Here is a 21,300-nt window from a genome sequence, read left to right on the forward strand (position 1 = left end):
ATTCAAACATGATCTCTATATGTCATGACTCTATGTCATAACATGTTCTCTACCCAAAATATGGTGATGAAGTTTTAATATTCAAAAAAAGGAAGTGGTCATGTGGCATATAACTCCTTATGAAACAGATTAAAGAGGATCCATACTGTCCTTCAATATGATACAAAAGCACAGTCTAAGCTGTCGCTGGGGAAAAACTAAAACTTGTTTGCATAACTTTGTTGAGGCATGCTACCTATATGCTATCTGTAACCTGCTGAAAAAAAGTGAATGTTATCAATCATCTTCAAAGAAGTATGAAATTACTTTGATGGATGTGGTGCAAGCTTACTAATACTAATGGTTTCACTACAAATGTCATGTCTATAAACAAGAGATGAAAGAATTTGAGCTGAGCCAATTTCTTTTGCTAGACTTAGAGCTTCAGTAAGAGGCACTGGCATCATTCACAGTGCCACAAAAGCTCACTGAAAAGTCAAAAAAAATTTTTGGTGGTGGGATAGGGAAGTTGGATTTGCTTTTGTCTTTTGCACAAGACTGTCAGCTTACACTTTCATCTAAAACAAAGGTTGCTTTCATCTTCATATTCGTTTATAACCTGTCTTTTAACACAAACAACAGTGTGGAAATTACAGTGTGGATTCCACACTTAAGATGTGTATGTCAATATAAATTAAAGTTTTGGCCAAAGCACAGAGGAATTTTTTTATGAATAGGTCATACATCATTTTCTACAGTGTTGAGAAAATTGTTTATTATGCTCAATGAAAGGTTCAAGATTATTGGTGCTGATTGCTATTTGGTTCTCTAACGAGTGACAGCTACACGAATAACTCCATATAAATTTGTGTTTAAAGATCACTGGAAATTTTTAAAACATTTTTTCCAGACATAAGTAAAATCAATTACTTCTATCATTTTTCCATGCAAGAGAAAGAAGATCATTACTAATGTGCCTTACATGTAGTCAACACCAGATCAGATTTCATCATAAGCTGCCCCTGTTCTGCTATTAAGAAAGTTGTTTTTGCTCTGCTCATATCATCAGATGATACTGGCTAAGAATCATATATTCTTCATGCAGCTTTACAATAGTTGTGTGTCTGTTTGTACGTGCAGTAATGTTCCATAAAAAAAGCCAATGTAATCTTTATTTGTTGTTAATGGTATTTACAGAAAGTAGTCCTCATTGTGAGCCATACAGCTGAAACATAATATACTTGTTAGTCAGTGTATGATGGTTAACAGTTCCTTTTCATTTCAGAGAGTTTGGCTTTTCTTGCCAGGAGTGATTTGGTGAAATAGAAAGTTCTATAAGATGGTTGTCGTGAGAAAGTTCAAATCTTTCTTGTATTTAGTGGAGCTTCCTCCCAGTGGGATTCAATGGGCAAAGTCAGTAGGACTTGTAGATTATGCAGTCCCCAACCAAGTGGCTCAGAGTATGCAATACTGACAGACATAATGAAATGCAAAATTTGAGCCATAAAGGGTGATGGGGGGGGAGTGTTAAAGTTTAGCCAAAGTCTGAAAGTTAAAAAAATCAATTTTAATTCAAAGAATAAAACAACAACAAAACAAAATAAAAAAGGTAGATTTCTTCTGCCTTAACTTCTATTTCCTGAAGCAGGTGGAGGAGCACTGTTTATTTTTGAATAAAGTAATTGCTAACAACAGAAGCGGGAAAACACCAAAGTTCATTCTGATGGTACAGCTGAAATGAAAATAAATAATATTTCTCAATATGAAGTAAAGTTTTGGAATATGAAGCTGACATTTCAGATGTAAATCACCATCTAAACTATATATTGAAAGAGAATATTGAATATATAAAGTACAGTTAGCTATGTCTATGTGTGTGAGTGCATGTATGTGTATATATATCTACAATATTTGCTTTTAAAGAAATTTTATTCGTTTTTATATAGAAGTTCATATACATGTTTATGATAAAGACCTTTCTTACTGGAGCAGTTGTTTCAAGGCAAAAGCAAATGGCTACTTTTACCATTTACAAAGTTTAACTGTAAACATTTTTAGGGTCCTGATGAAGTCAAAATAACAGTATAAGGGTTTTTTTGCTATAAAGTTTATTTGCTAGATGACAAAATGGGCTTTATACTTAAGCATCTCTGCTAATGCTGCAAGAAGATCAATCAGATAATAAGCAAGACATAGAAGCTAAGTGCATAAATAGGTTATATTTGGGGGGGGGGGGGCTTTCCTCTGACATTTTCTAGCTTTTAAATTAATGTACTAGTAAATTATACAGGTGACTGTATCACATTCTTTTCTTCATATTTTCTGTCATGTGCACAGCTTGCAGACCAATAATCACCAAATGAAGGGCAGACTGTGTCCTTCCCCTAACTACATGGGGAAGACTTTTCATAGCACCATCATGACTACGGTTGTGCACCTGGGCACTAGCACTTCACAAACAGCAATATATGAACTATAGCTTTAGATAACACTATGGCATCGATTGTATGTGTCAGCAGGTCTGACTTAGACACTGCAAGTAATAAGGACAGTGAGTTTCCTACAGACTTTGTTTCCTCAATGCTGTGTTCTTATTGGAGCATTGGCTTCTCACAACTCATTGTTCAAGCTTTATACCAATGGCACCGTAACTGAACCCTTACACTGATGAAGTTAGCTTGAATATCCTCTTCATAAAATTACTTCTTCCAAATTATCTTTCTTACAACAGATTGCAAAAGTAAGACAATAGCTTAAGTATGTTTTTGAAATGTTTTCTTTTTCAGCTGACTGTGGAGGGCCAGTTGAACTCTGGGAGCCAAACAGTACATTCAGCTCTGAAAACTTTCCGAACAACTACCCTAGTCAAGCTTTTTGTAAGTCAGTCTTCTCCAAGTCTTCAGGAAAAGTTTAGCCATATAAAAGTAGAGATACTAAATCTGCTTTCCCAAGTCAGCTACTCTCAAGCAAAAAAGATCTAAGCTATATACATTGGGAACTTCTAACTGAAGTCTATATGGCACTTAACAGAAGCTAAAGAATCATGTGCCAGTTGATTAAAAAATGATGAAGACAAGCATAATCCCTTGGAATGGGTTCAGACAGGCCAATTCCATCATGCCTATTACGTCAAATATCTTTATGTCAATGCAACAACAGACAAGGTGCTGAAAGTCCCCATTTTACCATTACACCTCAATGTATTTGCCAGGTTAATATCATCGTCTCTTCTGTTAAATGGTTAACCTTTTCTAGGGGCAAAGAATGTGTCTATGCATTCTGCAAGGAATCCTCTCTTTATTGAAATGTTTCTTAACATACTAGTGAAAAGACATCGTTATTCTAGTGATGTTACTTGATGTAGATGAAGCTACAGCTGGCAAAAGTGAAAACGTTTCAAGGTGGTCCACTATGTGCTGTTGATGGATGAAGTAAGGAAGAGAACTCTGTCATTGCTTCTTAATGGAATTTTAATTATTTATTACTTCACCTTTAACTGGAGAATTGTGTTGGGATGCTAATCACAAGAGCTGTAATTTTGTGTTTCTGTCCCACTTGAGATACGGCTTTCATTTCCAGGTATGAATTTCACTAGTTCCCAAATAAGATTCCTACTAGTGAGAAAATACTGTTCATTCTATGAACAGATTAAAAAATGGTTGGTTTTTTTTTTTTTTTACTTTCTTTACAAGATTTCAATAGTATCCACACTTACATAGATTAAATATGATAAAGCATAGGCTAAATAGAAGCAAATACTTCTCTAAAAAGACATCTAACTTGAAAGACAGGCTTCTGTGACTGATTATAGAAATTATCTTACTATCAAATAAGACTTAAGTGACAAGACTATTTGTCACATTTTCACAGTTACAAACGAATTAGCTTTGCTACTTTAGGAAAACTCACAGTTGTCATGAATGGTAAAAAATGCATGTGTGTATGTCTTAGGAGACTAAATCCAGTTTTCAAAAGTGTTTTAGAGAATGAGAGTAAATTGAATTTTGGATCTTGACAGCATAAGTTGCTTTTAAAAATAAGAGTTAGACTTCCAAGTCTCTTGGGTGATTCTTAATAGTTTAGCAGAGATTTTTTTCCCCCCAAAATCCTTCAACATGAAAATGACACAGTAAATGTCACAACTAAAAAGGTGACTTTTGTGTATGTGTTATTATTTTCTAGGTGTGTGGTACTTAAATGCTGAAAAGGGAAAAAACATTCAACTTCATTTTCAGGTTTTTGATCTGGAAAATATTCATGATGTAGTTGAAGTCAGAGATGGCAGAGGACCAAATTCCTTACTTTTGGGCAAGTAACAGCATTGGGTACTAAAATGAATGTAATCAGACAGCTGGAGCAAACTGATGGATATAATGTAAAGGAAATTAATTCTCTCTAATTTCATTCTACATTTCTTCACATTTTTGGGTCTCAGAAATCAGGAGGAAAACTTGAGAAAGCATACTGTATGTGACATCACATTTCCCAAATGTTTGCACACACTCAGCTTTCTATGCAATCCAAATGAAATTAACTTCTCAATAAATAAGACTGCTGATGTATGTGGACAAACAGAAGCATAATCTCTTAGTCGAACCTTATTTTTCTATACTGATATGTCAAATTTGGGGTTGAGCTTTGATCATTGCAGTCTGATAGCAGTTAGGTTTGGGGGAATAACTGTATTCATGTGGCAGCAGTATTTGCTTTTGAACCCAAAACATTTTGAAATACATAAGAACAAAACAGCTTAAATATATTCATGCTCTCCTGGAGAACAGCTGTCTATACAGGACAAGACCCATTGCCAGATGTCTTCTCTACAACAAACCAGATGACAGTAATCCTCCTTACGGACAAGTCTGCAACGAAGAAGGGATTTCTTGCAAACTTTACTACTGGCTACCATCTAGGTAAGCATATGAACCCTTGTATTTAAGAGGTTTTACCACTGGTCAAATACATTTGAGAAAAAGTGGAGAGTGAAAGGTGACTCTCAGGCCTTGATCAACAGAAATATGAAAAGGTTAAAGAGAAAAAGCCTAGCGGTTACCCATCTGTACTTTATGTTTTCTAGCATGAAAAGTGACGGGTTTTTTTGCTTTAGTGTAATTGGACCAATGTCTGTATCATCTGCAACTCTGTGTGATATTATGTGAAAAATTGACTCAGTATTTTGACCAAAAACTATTCAAATGTTAAGAGGGCAAATACGAACTATTCCCTATACAAGCTCCAGAAAAGAACATCACTTTGTGACTCATTTGAGGGTGTCATTAATGTGTGCTTAAATGCATTTGTGAAATATTTATTATCGATCACATGCACTAGAAGAGAATAATGTATAAGGTAACTCTGATTAATGTTTGCAATAACGTCCTTCTTGCATCTTTAAAAATTTGGTCCTTAGCATGTGAAGGATCTGGGAAGAGTTAGTCTTTTAAATGTTTGGACAGCAGTGTTTCTGGTCCCAGCCAGTCCCCTTCTGAAAGACTCCTGGTTTTGCTGGGGACTGCAATTAGACTTGTCACTCATATAAGTAATTCAGCAATCAGCTCTCCAAAATGGAGCCAAATGCTAAAGTACATGGAACAGCAATATGCTTACCAGGACAAATACTTACACTAACTCTAGGCCAAATCTTGACGGAATTAATAAGAGGCTTTGTACTACTTCTGTGAAAGTCTCACAGCAGAAAAAAGAGAAAGAAAAAGCCGTATGTATTCAGCGATGTGTGAAGTACCATTCATTTGCATGAACAGAAAGTCAACAAGAATCTATGTTCTTTTTCTTACTTTAAATATCATAAAAGGCAGGTGTCTCCCAGCATGTTTAGCTAGCTGCAGCCTTTTTACAGATTAACAGTAACAACAATATTAATTTTCTTAATCTTTAAAAAAATCTTAACCATTTATCTACCTTTGTAAAATCAACTCTGCTTAGTCCCGTTGTGCAAGACTGAGAGGTAGGTTTATATAGATATATGACCATTTTGCTGCTTCTTGTTCTGCCTTCTCTATCACATTTGTTCAGTCCAACACCACTATGCCTTTTTTTAGCCAGTTCAGCATCTTTGCTGAGCCAGCTTTGCCCATATTTTGTTGTAAAATAAAAATTAAGCTTAACAAGGCAGAGTTCTCAAAGTGGCCATTGCCAGTTCTGGTTAAATATATTAAAAAGGTTCCATTTGCAAAAGAATTGTGCTTATTCATGATCTTTGCAGCCAAAGGACAGACACTAATATCATTAGCATGCAGGCCCAAGGATAAAAGGATTGTCAGTTAATAAATCCATTTTACAAGAAAAGCAGATTTTTCTTTGTATTTTATTTTTTCCATGAAATATTGAGTTTTTGAAAAGGAACCATGATTTGAAAAGAAATACTTTTTGGCAGTATGCAATATAATAAAAAACCTGTCTAAGTGAGAACTAAGTTCTATGGAAAATCTGGCATCAGTTATGGCCACTGAATGTGTAAAAATCTGATTCAGGCCTTTTATAAACCATATTCTTTTGCTTCCATATTGTACAACAGGCCATACTGACTGATGAATGAATCATTTTATATTAATATTAAAAATTCAGAAGCAAAGCAATTATCTTGCCTTAAATAAGATTTCTAGATAATTAAATGTTTCAGTCAGTAAGTCCAGGAAGGTAAAATACAGAAAATAAACAATTTTTCAATAGAATTTAAGTTTATAACTGTATATTTCCTGTAAATATATAGGATGGTACCATTAAAAATACACTTTGGCCATAGAAAGAATTATAACTTTATATTTACTCTTTATCTGATCTGCTTTTGTTACATAACTGATACTGAAGTAGCTTAATCCTACTTTGTTAATGCGTTCCTCACTCATTTTTGTTACTTTTGTCTCTTCCACCTTTCCTCCCAGACAGGTTTTGAAAGGAGGCTCTTGGTTTTCAGTGCCTCTTTACATGTATGTTTGACTTGACATACTTTAAGGTCTGTACTTTTGTGAAAGCACTGACCATCTGAAACTTGAAATCATTAGTCACTTTTGACAGGATTTGATCAGGATTTGACTTTTCTTATCCCTCCAAAATTTATTACATGTAACAGAAGAACACTAGTAACTGAGCAATGCTAACTATAGCAGAAACTACAAGGCTTAATACCATAGATTTTATTCTTAATTAGCTTCTATTTATCTGAAAATATCTTTATTTTGAAAAAGAGATGGATAGGAAAGGAAAAAAAAGGAAATCAGAGGTTCTGCATACTATCCACTCCGTTTTCCTTTCAGGTGAACTGTATGATCTCCAGCGAACATCAGCCTTCCTTGTAGTTACGGATTAATTTTCCTTTCCTGTTTTCCTTCAGGAGCTTGTGCAATTGATGAGCATCAGTGTGGTAGCAGGGATTGCATACCATTGTGTAACCTTTGTGACAACGTACCTCAGTGTGAAGATGGCTCTGATGAAGCAAAGTGCAGTAAGGTTTCCTTCATACAAAGAGAAGGAATGCATGCATATTTGGCAGGAATTACCTAGGAAAACAGCCACAAAACCTCAGCTAGCATAAACTACTGCAGCTGCATGCAGGCCATGCCAATTTACACAGCAGTGTCTCATTGAGTTTGTCAGGGCCAAAAAACCAAAGTCACTTTTCTGAGATAGTGTATGTAAGCTGGTGAAGATCTCTGGAAAAGGTAGGAAGTTCCTCTGTGCTTAAAACTGTGGCTGCTTATAACGGCCTCAAATAAATGAAAACTCATTACATGTTTTCCTTCTGTATCCATTTTGTATTCCCAAATTCTATAACTTTTTACTGTAATTAATTTCAGTTTCACAGCAGTATAAATTCTGCAGTGTAGGGTAGAGAATAAGAGTCGTCTTGATGGAAATTCCCAGATAGTCTTGTGGGTGTGAAGCCAAACTGCAGCATGTGGCACCATCCAGCCTGCCTGGACTCTATCTTGTGGAGGCATTGCCATAGGGTGAAGGGATGGCACAGCTGCAAAAGTAGTATCTATTGCTCATAGTGGATGTGCATGTTCCTACAACAAGGAGACCAACAGCTGCTACTGCTTAGTCCTCTGGCAAAATGGTTCTTTCCAGAATGTAGGTGTACAGTATATGGCTTCATTTCACTTAACATGGAAATAGTATTCTCTGAACAAGAATTTAAATGTAAAACTGATGATAAAATCATGTTGGGCCTAGCACAGAAATTAAATTGCCGTTTCTGACAAAGTGCTGTTCTGACAGTCTATTATGGAGCACTAATGGAAGAGTTAAAAGTGGGCTTTTAAGCTCAGTACAACATCATCTTCCTTTGTTTTAAAGAGGACTGCTAGGGATCAGATATGTCCTTGGATGTGTGCAGACAGTTCTCATTGATGTCAATGTCTTTTACATGCATATATATATATATTCGTATATATGGCATATATAAATATATGTATACATATATATATGTCCAAAGACATGGATTCCCTCTTCGCATTAGTGCAAGTAGCTATTTTGTTGCAAACATATTTTTCCTTTAAAATGCATAGAATAAAATTAACTTCAGCTTCTTCTTAAGCAAAGACGACTTGAATGGGTTTTTCCAGTCATTGCTAAAGAAGATCTGAACAAGATAACCATCACCTACATTAACAGGATGTATATTTCCCCAAAGATTCATTTTGCCATAGATTGTCTATTACTTCATAACAAATTACCTCACATTAAAGGACTGGGAGAATTGTTTCCAAAAACCTATTTAATCCAAACATTGGCTGAACCCATCTAAGCCTTAAAATAAAATGAAAATTCAATTAGACATCCTCACATTGAGTCTTTTCAGTGTCCAAAAGTCTTGCTCATTTTCCTGAAACCAATTTCAATTTCTTATCAGACGTGGCAATTTGAACTAGACAAACTATTATTTTCAGATACTCCAACTTCTGAAACTTCCCAGGGACTGCAAAGAAAAGACATAGGATACCCCTTCCTTTGCAGAATTCTAAAATATATGACATTTGAATTAAGCAGTTGTTGAGTGCTCAATGACTCTCTTATTCCTTACCAACAATGTATTTGGAGAAGAACATGGATCTGATGAGGAGAAAGGAAAAGGAATTATAGTTCAAGTAGAAGAGACAAGAGGTGTCAAAAGTAATTTGGAGAAATCTCGCAGTGCAAACAATTCTGAGATGTTTCAAGACTGCTTGAAAATTTCTCATGACTGAGGTTTACCATTAATTAATCACTGTATATCACTTCTTTCATTCACGCACTCTGGGTGGCAGAGGCATTCCTAAAAATCTAATATTTTTTTTTACTATAGTGGGTACACTTTACTCTTTTGTGGAAGTATTTTAGTGGAAAAATGTTTTCTGGACAACTAAGATTTTAAAAAAAAAATTATTTTGGCAACCAGTAAATTTCAAATGCATTGTATGTTTTTCCCCATTTCGTGCTGGCAATAACTGTCATCTACCTGAAATGCAGCTGTAGCTCCTGAGACATATATGGGATTCTGTTGACCTTCTTAAACCTTATGGTCCAACTTCCTTTGTCACTATGCCAATAGTGTAAGATTTTTCACCAAATACTTAATGTGTTTCTGAATTTTTGTTCTGAATATTTTGTTTTGGGAAAATTTTTGACAGATTGGTTTTCAGGAAGCTTTTATTATTTGTGTGTGTGTGTTTTAACTAAAGCTGCAATGAAAACAGTGAAAATTCTCATAGCAACTGGAACTGGAAAATCCAATTTTTCTGTCAGCTCTACTTTTAACCTTATTTCCAATCAGTGTTGCTGAGAATCATGTAGCTAAAGCTTCACACAGTATCTAGAAATTACATAATGCTGGCTAAGAAAAAACATTGGTTAGAGTTGATGGAAAACATACTGTTTATTGTCTATTTGTGAGACATTTGTAAAACACAGGGTATGAAACTCTCCTATGGCAGAAATATAAAAGGAGATAATAATAACATTTCCTTCCTGTGAGATGTTTGGTTTATTGCCGCTGTAACGTATTTTAACTTTTTTTTTGTTCTTTGCTGGCAATAATAGATCTGTTTATATTACATTTCTGTTTGCTTGGGGCGGGGAGGAGGGTGGTTTACCACCTATCTAAAATGCTTCTGTCCATTTTGGCCTACAGTGAGATTGTTTAATGGTTCTCTCAGCACTGAAGGGCTGGTACAGGTCAGGATTGGGAAGACGTGGTACCTGGCATGTGCAGATGATTGGAATGAGCAGATTTCAGACAGTGTTTGCCAGCTGCTGGGGTTTGGGTGAGTGAAAAATATTCATTGTCCTTGTAACTTGTTTGCAGGTTTGTTGAGTCTGTATATTGGTGTTTTTCTCATTTTACTGGTGTCTTTACCGTCCAAAAAAAGGGCCAATGTATTTTTCTGTGGCAAGTGAAGTGCTTGGTGTGCCAACAAATTTTTAAGTGTTGCAAACCCTGTTTTGATGGCATTCATTACAGGATTGATGACTCTGAATGTGGCAGATTAGGCATGAGGATGCATATTGGAGAACACTGGGAGACTGATGTGGAGGTATTAGTCTTTTGTCACTTTATGTTATCATTTACGTCTTCACTTTTATGAGGATGGCTCAAGAGTAAAGCTGGAGCAAACAGCAGCCTTGGCTGCTCTGCTATCATACTAACGTTTGTGTCAAGTAAATTCAAGATAATCACTTGGGTATTCTGCTATCGGGCTGCCAATACATTTCATACCTATCATTAGACCTGAGCTGTTGGGAGAGGAAATTGTATGTCTCTTGAGGTATACTTAGAGGGGGAGGGAGGAGGGAAGTATATGACTGAAAAAATAGATTTGGCTTCAGTCACTGTTCAGCAGAATTTCCAGGGAAAAGGTGGGGAGGGTTCTGGCCTTATTTACACTGTATGCAACTCCACTTCCATCCACTGAATAATAAATAGCTTTCCTACAGTGCTGAGGTTTTTAGGGAATGTCACTCATCCAAGTAATAATTAAATTAAATTCTAAGTTTGCAATTCATTATGTTGGTCTCTGACCAAAGTAGGATGCCTGCAAATTCCCTTCTGATAAATTAATTATAGAAATCACAGAGTTATGAGGACTTAGAAAAATATCTAAGTGTTATTTGAAAACACTTTTAATCATTGGATGAATGTGTGCTGGTTTGCTTTTTTACTTTTTTCCCTTTGGGTAGGTACTGCATTTATGTAAATATCAGATACCTCCATGCAAAAATCCTGATTGTAATTTACGTATGTAGTTATCTCATTTACACATGCATATAAAAACATACAAACTATGACTAAATGTTCTTCTAGTCAAATACCTTGTCCTTTACAGTGGCCAGTAGCCTTCTTCCTCTGATTCTTTCTCCCGCTCTCCCACCTCCTTTCCCTCTATAACTTCTGGACACTAGTCATTTTGTGGTCTATTGGTTTAATTTACATTTTTATATTTGATACGCTTCAGTGAACTTTGTCTTCCATGGTACTTTATATTACCTTTTAAAAATTACTTATACTTTTGTCCCCATAACATTCTGTGGCAATGCATTTCAGTTTGTCTCTATAAACTAGTCAGATATACTTGCTAAAAAAAATTCCTATTAAGTTTCCTAGTTACTTCTTTTTAATTCCATTTCTCAGTTTATTACATATTTCCATTGTCAATAAAAAGTATTTTTAAACCTAAATTGCATCACATTCTCGTATCCTGGGTGCTACTGCTGTTACTGATCCTACAGAATAGGATAAAATTCTGATATATATACATACATGTAACTCCTGTAAGCATTATGCTATTTCTGCCTTCCACAAATCCCCCTGTAGCAGCATATTTGTTAATAAGTGGCACCATATATGTTACTAAATGGATGTTTGTAGTAACAGGTCTTGAGCAGGCTATAGCTCATGCTCTTATACTGAATAATTACCTAGAATCATGCTTTATTAGAGAAAGAGGCTAAGGTTCATCTAGGACAATTTACTTTTGCTGTTAATTGCTTATATATTTGCTAGTCTCATTTACTGTTTAATTTATGAAAAGGACTGAAATGATAGGAGTCCTGTAGCATATCTTGATTATTTATGTAGCTGGGCTAGAAAGCGCAATGTTCCACACAGATTCTAATAAATCACACGTGAATCCTTTTGCCTCCGTTTTTCAAATATATGACTGTCGCATTTGTGGTATGTGCCAAACAGGAAGCAAATCTAGAGGCATGCCTATGTGTTCATCTACAAAATATAGCTTAGGCAAATCATTTACAAATACTCTTAATGAGTCTGGAGTGCAAGAAGTACAAATTGATGCTCTTGAGAAACCTGAACAAGATCCTTTGCTCAGCTTGCACTTGTGACTGTGTGCATCTGACAACACTGTTAAAATCTGAGTATTGTTAGCATCACTTTTCCTTGAACCAACGAAATCATACTTTGAGCTTTTCACCATTCTGCTGGTCTGGTGTGAAACATGCTTGTTTCTCTGGGACCAGAGCCAGCTGGGTCTTTACTGAATTGTACCCAGGAATGGGGGTAAACCTTGCAATTTTGCCATACCCAAAAGTCCAACAAGGACTGCAAGTTTAGGCCTTGCTCTCAACCCTGCAGTCTATTTTCTTCATGAACTCACAAAATTCTTGAGAAGAAAATGAGTTCATGGGAATACAATGTCTTGTTTGAGATTTCTAGGCCAATTAGATTTTCATCCTCCCCACTTATGAATGGTCAGTAGTAGCTACATGCCTAGCTCCTTGAGACACCTCAGAAAAGCCTGTCTTTGACTGTTAGACCCAGGTTCTCCAGTGTGCTGAGAATATAGCATATGACCTGAAAGGCGTGGAAATGATCCCCTAAAATTTATGCACAAAAAAATTTTATTCTGATGAGTAAATTAGGATAATAAACAGATAGCATGATCTTACTCTGCTGTAGAGCCAATGATAGTCATGTGCTGGATGTAAGAAAGAACGTGGTTCTCAGTGTGTTCAGGCTGTGTTTGCAGCATTGAGGACCAGAATTAGGACAGTCCTAATAATTTGGCGATAGACTTAATTTCATGTCAGTTGTCACCAAGTAATAATGTGCACTTTGACCTGAAAGCCACAGGAGGAGTCTCAATGATTTTTTGGGGTTTGTAGGTCCACAGCTTCACTTAGGATCAGACACTGCTAGTAAGCTTGGCTTAAAACCCATTGCTTAAGAAGCTTCATTTCAAATCCAGAAAATATAGAGAGGTTATTTTTATTTCTCATTTGCAAATTTTCATACAAAAAATTGTGTGCACGTAAGCATTTAGAAAACAGCAGCTCTTCATATGAATCCACATGTGAACAAAGCCTTTTTATGCCAAAGAAGGGGCTCGCTGTTTGTAGTTTGCTACTGTTCTTCATTGTTTGTTTTTCTGTCAGAAAATCAGCAGATGAAACAGAAACACTGCTCTGTGTCTCAAACACAAATTAAACAAACTGCAAACATCCCACAGCCTGCGAACTAAACAATGAATTACAAAATGTGTGAACGTATTTTCTTCAAATAAGAAATATGTTGGGGTTTTTGGTTTTTTTCAAAGAGGGAAAAGAATTGTAGCTATCAGACAATTGCACTTCTATCCTTATTCTGAATATTTTTTTCGGCATGGTACCACATTATCTGAATCTTTCCCAACATTTGCTACTGCTTATTGTTACTAAGCACATCTGAGACAGAGTTAGAGACTGAAATCATAGTGATCCATAGAGTATTTAGGTACATGAGGAGCAATAATACTGAGGAATTTACTGCACAGATACTTCTGTACATCTGTGTGTAAGAAAATTCTGACTATTCTCTAAGTTTTCTGTAAGTTTTGCCTAGTGAGCAGGTTGAATGGAATGAGGGTTACTTAACACCTAGGTTAGCCTCTTCAAGGCCATTTTTGTCACAACCTACAAGATTTCTAAAAGGTCATTTTCATTAACAGAAATTAAAAAGCTGTGACACTGTGTTTCTGGACCTGCAGAACAAACCAGATTCTTGTTATTAAACTGAATATCTCTAGGAAAAGTGTATGATTTCTTATACTTACAGAAATGCTTAACCTTCATCATTTACCAATAAGTTAATTAAAAGAGTAGCAGACTGATTTTTGCAGTCACACATAAAGCTTAGAGATTTCCAGTTGTGTGTGCTTCAGTGCACTAAGAAACCAAATTAAATTATCAAAGGTTTTCTCAAAAAAGGGCTTAGATTTTATTTCAAAAAGCTGGGGAAGCTTAATAAAGCCTCTGTGGTTACAGAGAAGCTCAGAGAAGTTCCAAACTGTAATCCAGAAATTTCAGCATGTCGTGGTTTAACCCCAGCCAGCAGCCAAGCACCACACAGCCGCTCCCTCACTCCCCGTCCCTCCCCCACCTCCACTCCCGATGGCATGGGGAGGAGAATCGGGAAAGTAGGCAGAACTCATGGGTTGAGGTAAGAACAGTTTAATAACTAAAGTAAAATATAATACTAACAATAATAATAATGAAATATAATTATTATAATAATAGTAATGAAAAGGAATATAACAAAAAAGGGGGGGGGGCAGGGGAGGAAAAAAAAACTCCAGTGATGCACAACGCAATTGCTCACCACCCACTGACCGATGCCCAAGCAGCGATCTGCCCCTCCCAGCCAACTCCCCCCAGTTTATATACTGGGCATGATGTTCCATGGTATGGAATACCCCTTTGGCTAGTTCAGGTCAGCTTCCCTGGTTATGCTCCCTCCCAGCTTCTTGCACACCTGCTTGCTGGCAGAGCATGGGAAACTGGAAAGTCCTTGGCTTAAGATAAGCGCTACTTAGCAACAACTGAAACATCAGTGTGTTATCAACATTATTCTCACACTAAATCCAAAACACAGCACTGTACCAGCTACTGAGAAGAGAGTTAACTCTATCCCAGCTGAAACCAGGACACATCACTTACAAAAAAAAAAAAAAAAAGCAGAAGAGTGGGAAGTAGTTTGCTCAGTCTTTGCTGAAAAAGACGAAGAAAGATGCTGAGGTGAGATGAGAGATCTTCACAAGTATTATGAGGTTGGTGGAAGCTTTGACTTGGAAGGTTTATAGTGTTTGCCCTATTACAGGGTCTGTTACAGTAATCTAGTAAAACACACATGCATTCAGTTGAAGTTTCCTTGTATAAGGTGCCACAGAAAATGTAAGCCAGTAACATTCATAAATGTATATACTCTAAGCTTTTCCTGGTAGCATTTTCATTTTTTACATTGGTAAAAGCTCCTGCTCAGTAACTTTCTCAAGAAACAACTTAGTGCCTTTTTCACACATTTGCACTTATCATAGCTCAGTGATTAGACTGGTCTCAGCGAAGTTCCTCATCATAGAATTTGACTCTACCTACCTGGATTGGCACTTTACTACTCTCCCGGACCATCTAAAATGTCAAGTCAGGGTTCTGGGGTAATCTCTGAAGTACATATTAGTATACTAGTGTTTTATATTGAAAAAAGTCTGTACACTAGGCTAGAGTGTACAGACACTCTCTATATATCTATATATCTAGAGACAGAATTAAGTGGGCTTTGTCATTTCCAGGTGGAGAAAAGCTGCAGTAATGACTTTTTCAGTAGGGTGGGTCATACAGCTCTCCTAGTGGCACAGCAGGGCTCTCGAACACCTCCTTTCTCCTATGCCTAGTCTTACTCTCCATACACAGCAGCTTTGCAGGCAGATTCTAGACTTCATACTTCCCAGGAGAATGAGATTTACTGCAGCTGAAGAGAAGAGATGGTACTTCCTTGATACACAGGGGCTCCCTGTGTATTAAACCTGCACAAATGGTTCTCTTCTTGCTCCTGAGATATGTATGGCTAAAAGGTCAGATGGGAGTAGGCTGTCACCCCCCAAAAAATTATGTAGTCTGACCACAGCTATCTTTTTTCCCCACGCTTCCTCAAGAGAAAGCAAATATGTTTCTTGGGTGTATCTTCCAAGCTGGTCATATGCAGTATCACAAAGTATATGATGCAGAATGGGCTATAAAGTAAATCTGGATATGGGTTGTAAATGTCAAAACAATTTATCTCACCAATAGTAGACAGAATTCTTGGTGTTCAAAAGGCCATCGTTACAAAAACAGTTAGTCGAGGAATACACTCCACTTCAGAGGAACCATCCTGTTCAATAGCAAACATGACACCCTTGACTTATTCCACAAACAGTTATTTTGATTTCACCAGATCCATGAGGTGAAACTTAACTTGTAAGGAAGGTAGCATTCATTCCATTAGATTCTTCATGATATAAAATATAGTTTCATTTCTTCTCCAGGCACAGAAATATAGTATCAATGTAATTAACCCCCCTCAAAAAAGCAAAGCTGTGATATTCCAAGGTTCAGCTATTACTGTTCCATTTTGCATACTAAGTTTTAGCTCCATACATTTAAGAATTGGTACTGCAAACCCTTCGTTGTGGCACAGAAAAGCAGAAATTGATAATTTACTGCTACTAAAATAATTAATTTCTGTCTCTTTCAATATTATTGTAGCATTAGAAATCTTAGAATAAGATGCAAGAGTGAAAGTAGGTGAGTCTCATTTTAATCTGTGTGAGTCTCAAGCCTCAAAAATCTCCTGATAAATACTCATTATTTCAGGAAAAAAATGATGCAGTTTATTCCACCAGCATAATAATTTCCCAAACATTCCTCCTTCCACTGGTGGAACAGGATAAATATCTAAAAATATGCATGTGTGTCTTTTCCTTCCAGGGATGCAAATATGTCATCAACTGTATTACTCACTGGAGATGGCCCATTTGTCAACATCACCAAAGCAGCTAACCAAAGCCTAATATTTACAAAAAGGTGGGTACAGTGAGATTTCTTTCTCGTACAAAAGATAACTTTAAGTATGGCGGTCATCATTTATACACCAATTTCTAGCTCAAGTTTATCTGAGAGGTAACATGATTCTGTATGAAGTCTGGATTATAAACATACCTAGGTTTTATTCTCTGTCTACTGCTGAGTTCTGTGCAACATTGCACAACTCACTCTTCCCCCTTCCATTCTTGTCCATCTGCTGCAAATTTAAAAGGAGAGATGCTTGCTACATTTTTAGCTATCATTCAGTACAATCATAAGTGAAGTCTTTACACATGTACTGTGGAAACGATAAATATTGCTGGTTTTACAACACATTTCTTATCTAGAAATCTCTAAATTATGAATATATAATATAGTAGAAAAATTAAAATAGAGTGGCATTCACCCATGGTTATATAGTAGTTATCACACTAGGTCCTCTCTGTAATCAATAGAGAAAAATAAGCACTCCAAATTGCGATCCATCAAGGCACCTCTTGAAATATGATGAGTCACATTCTATAATCCATTGACTTTATTGATACAGACTTAGGACTAAGTGTGGATTGCTAAGGTAAGCAATCCACAGACAGGCATCTATATTTAGACAAATTAGTCCCACTCAGAAATGACTTCTGGATTTCTCTCCACAGCATGGAGAAGTGAATCATTAGATGAGATGATCCTTGGAATACATTCGATTATATTCTAATCTTCTCAGTCCAAATAACAGCTGAAGTGATTCTGAAGGGTCCTACAAACTGGTAGAGTTTCTTGTAGATTAAATGAAAATGTAATGTTAGCACAGGATTATATTCTCAGGAAATTCTGGGATTTACAGTACACCTCCAAAAGGAGAAAGGCTTGCCACCATCAAATAAAAAAAAATATGTAATGACTTCAATTACTGTCTTTCTGCTTATAAGAGGGCTTATTATACACATTTTTCTGGAATCCTACCAAAAGCACTGAGGCAGAAAATTACTGTCTAATTGCTAAAATGCTGAAACCATGTTGAGGATGGCAAGAGTCCATGTTCTTTCAGGTTTCCTTTATAAACATATCACATAGTAACAAAGCAGGAGAGAATTCTTAATTTGCTATGCTGTATTTTATCTACAGTAAAAAAAATATTTTAAAAAAGGTACATTTTATGTTCTAATTATACTCTGTTAATCTCAAACATTTATCATTCTCACTGGTGGTGAAAGTATCTTAAACTAATGGAACATCATTGCAAGCTATTTTTCTTTTTTTCTTGAGTGGATGTCTAAACCAGCATTCCCACAAGAGATCTTAAAGAGCAGTAATGATTTAAAGATGTCTTTTGTTAATATCTATTAAACACTAAAAAGTGATTAATGCAGGAGGAAATGGAATAAGTTCATTCATCTTAGTTGTATTTCTGTTGCAGAAATAGGTATCTTCTACCATGTTTCATCTGGACAGCTGATAGGAATAATTTTGCAGGGTGACACCATTACAGATTCGCACACTTTTTTTGTACATATAATGAATGATAGAAAGATCACACAGATTTGATAATTAAAAACCCCAAAATCATTAACTGGTAATCGAATTATAAAATGTATTTCTCACAGTCTTTGGTCTTTATTCAAGTGTAACTACCATCGAAACAAAGGAGGGCACATAAAATAGGACTTGAAAGCTGTGGTGGCAGAGACAGCAAAACTGTTCTCTGATGCCCTTAGGTAATGTATTTCTTGGCAGGATAGCTTTGTAACAGGGCAAAATCCTGCCTTGAAGATATATGTGAGCAGATTCCACAGGCATAATTGCTTTTGCCAGTCCTAAGTGAAGATCATACTCACAGATATCCCAACTACTCCAGATTTCTGCCCAGCATGCTGCTTTATAGATGACACTCAGAGAGGCACATAGGATGGGTATTCAGCACATAGGATGGGTATTCAGCACATGCAATGCCTCTGTTGCATTTTGGACTCTCCTGTGCTGACCAAGAGGCAGCTGAGGACTGGTGAATTGAAGTGCAGGCAAGGAAGCGGTTTTCATACTGGGAGCTAGCTCCAGAAAGAAGAAAAAGCAGAGGCCCATGAAGTAATTTCTACTAAAGCAATCAGTAGGTACTCGTGGTGGGACAAAGACCCTCGTTACATGCGACTCCCTGCTTCAGTGTAAAAAAATAGGGACAAATCTGACATGTCGGATTTTAGTTTGGCTAGTTTATGCATCTACCTAAGAGAAAGCGTAGTATCGGATAAAGGAGCTAATATACAGTACCGCTGACCACCCTTTTAAAGCCTACAGAGGGAGCTTGGTCAAGAGTATTTAGTTGCTGTGAAGTTTATGCAGAAGATGGTATTGGTTTCCTGTGGGTTTACGCATTTCTGGTTGTCCTTCTTGACGTCTGTCTCACTACCAAGGGACACTCTTATGAAGTCAATACAGATTTGAATACAAATTACAGAATTTGGTTTCCACTTTTTAAATTACAGCTTTAAAATTATGCATCTATCTTGAAGTGGAAAATGGCTATGTGAGACTATTCAGGGCTGGAGGCATATCTCATTCTTACCCCCTCTGTAGTGAAGATTTAACTGGGGAGGCGGGGGGTGGTTACACTTCCCACTTGCCCTTCTTGCACCACTATGCCATTGCGAAAATGCTGGGTCGTGTCATGCATTATTTCCCTCCCAACAGATATCAAATTTTAGAGCAAACATAGTGAGGGATACATAATACCATATCACATTTAAAGTATCCTTCCCTTTTTCTATTTAAAAATGATGTGGAAATGCATACTGTAAACTAGATGTTGGTAGACTCTTTTTTTTTTCCCCTCTGATATATTTCTGTGTGTATCAGATTTAAATTGCTAGCACACACACTGTCCCAAGTGTTCAGATTCATTACAAGCTATGAAGATAATCTTAAAACCTCTGGGTATCAGAAATGCTTGAGTAGTTTTGATCTGTGGTCTTGTGCTCTTCAGACTCTGGCTTTATATCTCTGCTAAATAATTTCTAACTCTGTATATGCACCTATATATTTTACAGTGCATTATAATCATAGTAAAAAGATACAGTGATATCAAACTAACCTCTTAAATTCTTTGGTCACACTGATCTCTAGTGGTGAGGTATTGAAAACATCCCAAAAGGTAGAAAAAATACCATATGCAGTTACAATTCTATTGAGAATCTGTCACAGACAGATGACTCATTTCCCTAAAACACAAGGGGAGTCTACTTTTATTTCTGTAACATACAACAATTAAGTGTCCATTGAAGAGGAATATGTACACTTAATATTATATATAATACAATGTTGCATATTTATAATTAAAATATAATTAAAACATGTAGGACAAAATATTTAACAGTTTGATACTGATAAACTAATGTACTTATATATATAAGTATATATATGCTTATATACTTTTTCTTATATATATATGTGTATGTATGTATATTTGACAATCATTTAGTGTTACCTGGTGTGCAGATACTTGTGATTTAATTGCACTTTCATTATAGAGAACACTGTTTGAACAACCTGGTGGTTCATCTGCAATGTAACACTAAACGTAAGTACACATTCCCTGGGAATATTTCACACAGAAATCAAATTGTTCAGTCCATAAAGCCTAATGTCTATAGTTTGAATTGAAAGATTAGGGAATGGACTATAAAAGCTATACTTGTACTGATATAAACACAGGAAAATTTACAGTCTTGACTTGTTTTCAGAGTTAAGTATACACTAGAGATGGGTCTATACTGAAAACACTATCAAAAAATCCAGAAGGTCTGAGGAAAGAACACATCTAAATCCAAGTTATAAAGTTGCATCTTGATTTCAGCTATAAAATGCCAAACTTTTTTCCACAGTAACAGTATTTTTTAATAGCAGTTCTGATACTACAAAGCCTATTTTTCCAAGAATATTAGCTAGTCTAATAAAACATGCTATATCCCCCTAAAAATCTACAAATCTTTATTTTTTACTTTTTTTTTTTTTAATTTTAGCTTGTGGAAAACACCTGGTAACTCAGAACAATGGAACAAGGATTGTAGGTGGACATGATGCCAGAAGAGAGGCTTGGCCTTGGATAGTTTCACTCCATTTTAATTCCAGATCTGTTTGTGGAGCTTCCCTTGTTAGTGATGAATGGCTGGTGACAGCAGCACACTGCGTATATGGGTAATGTTCATCGCACTCAGAAGCTAACACATTCTGATACTCCCACAACATGCAAGTATCCGAATGGTGGACAGTTGTCAGTAAAACCGGGCTGAAGTATGACCTGAGCCATCGATCAATCCTGTATAGAGCAAAACACACTTTCAAAGGATCATATGGAAATCACTGGGGAGCGGCACTTTTTAGAGGGTTTCTAGATGTTTACTTGAGAATGAAATTAATATAAATTCACAAGTACCTCTTTCTCTCCACTGACTCCAGGGCATTCTTCCAACTAGCTGAGATGGCCATATGACATCCATACCA

At 36.3% G+C, this 21,300-nt stretch overlaps 1 protein-coding gene across 1 annotated transcript in view; it reads left to right on the forward strand.

Annotated features, from left to right (window-relative positions):
* TMPRSS15 (transmembrane serine protease 15) overlaps nucleotides 1–21,300 on the forward strand; it is a 58,745-nt gene that overhangs the window by 32,209 nt on the left and 5,236 nt on the right. The window contains exons 17-24 of the mRNA XM_050911151.1: nucleotides 2,766–2,855; nucleotides 4,162–4,287; nucleotides 4,761–4,892; nucleotides 7,331–7,441; nucleotides 10,109–10,241; nucleotides 16,714–16,809; nucleotides 20,328–20,377; nucleotides 20,820–20,994. Coding sequence (XP_050767108.1) covers nucleotides 2,766–2,855; nucleotides 4,162–4,287; nucleotides 4,761–4,892; nucleotides 7,331–7,441; nucleotides 10,109–10,241; nucleotides 16,714–16,809; nucleotides 20,328–20,377; nucleotides 20,820–20,994 — 913 coding nt within the window. The remainder of the gene's footprint in view (nucleotides 1–2,765; nucleotides 2,856–4,161; nucleotides 4,288–4,760; nucleotides 4,893–7,330; nucleotides 7,442–10,108; nucleotides 10,242–16,713; nucleotides 16,810–20,327; nucleotides 20,378–20,819; nucleotides 20,995–21,300) is intronic.

Source organism: Gymnogyps californianus, chromosome 1, assembly GCF_018139145.2.
Source record: "Gymnogyps californianus isolate 813 chromosome 1, ASM1813914v2, whole genome shotgun sequence".
In the NCBI taxonomy this organism is placed as follows: Eukaryota; Metazoa; Chordata; class Aves; order Accipitriformes; family Cathartidae; genus Gymnogyps; species Gymnogyps californianus.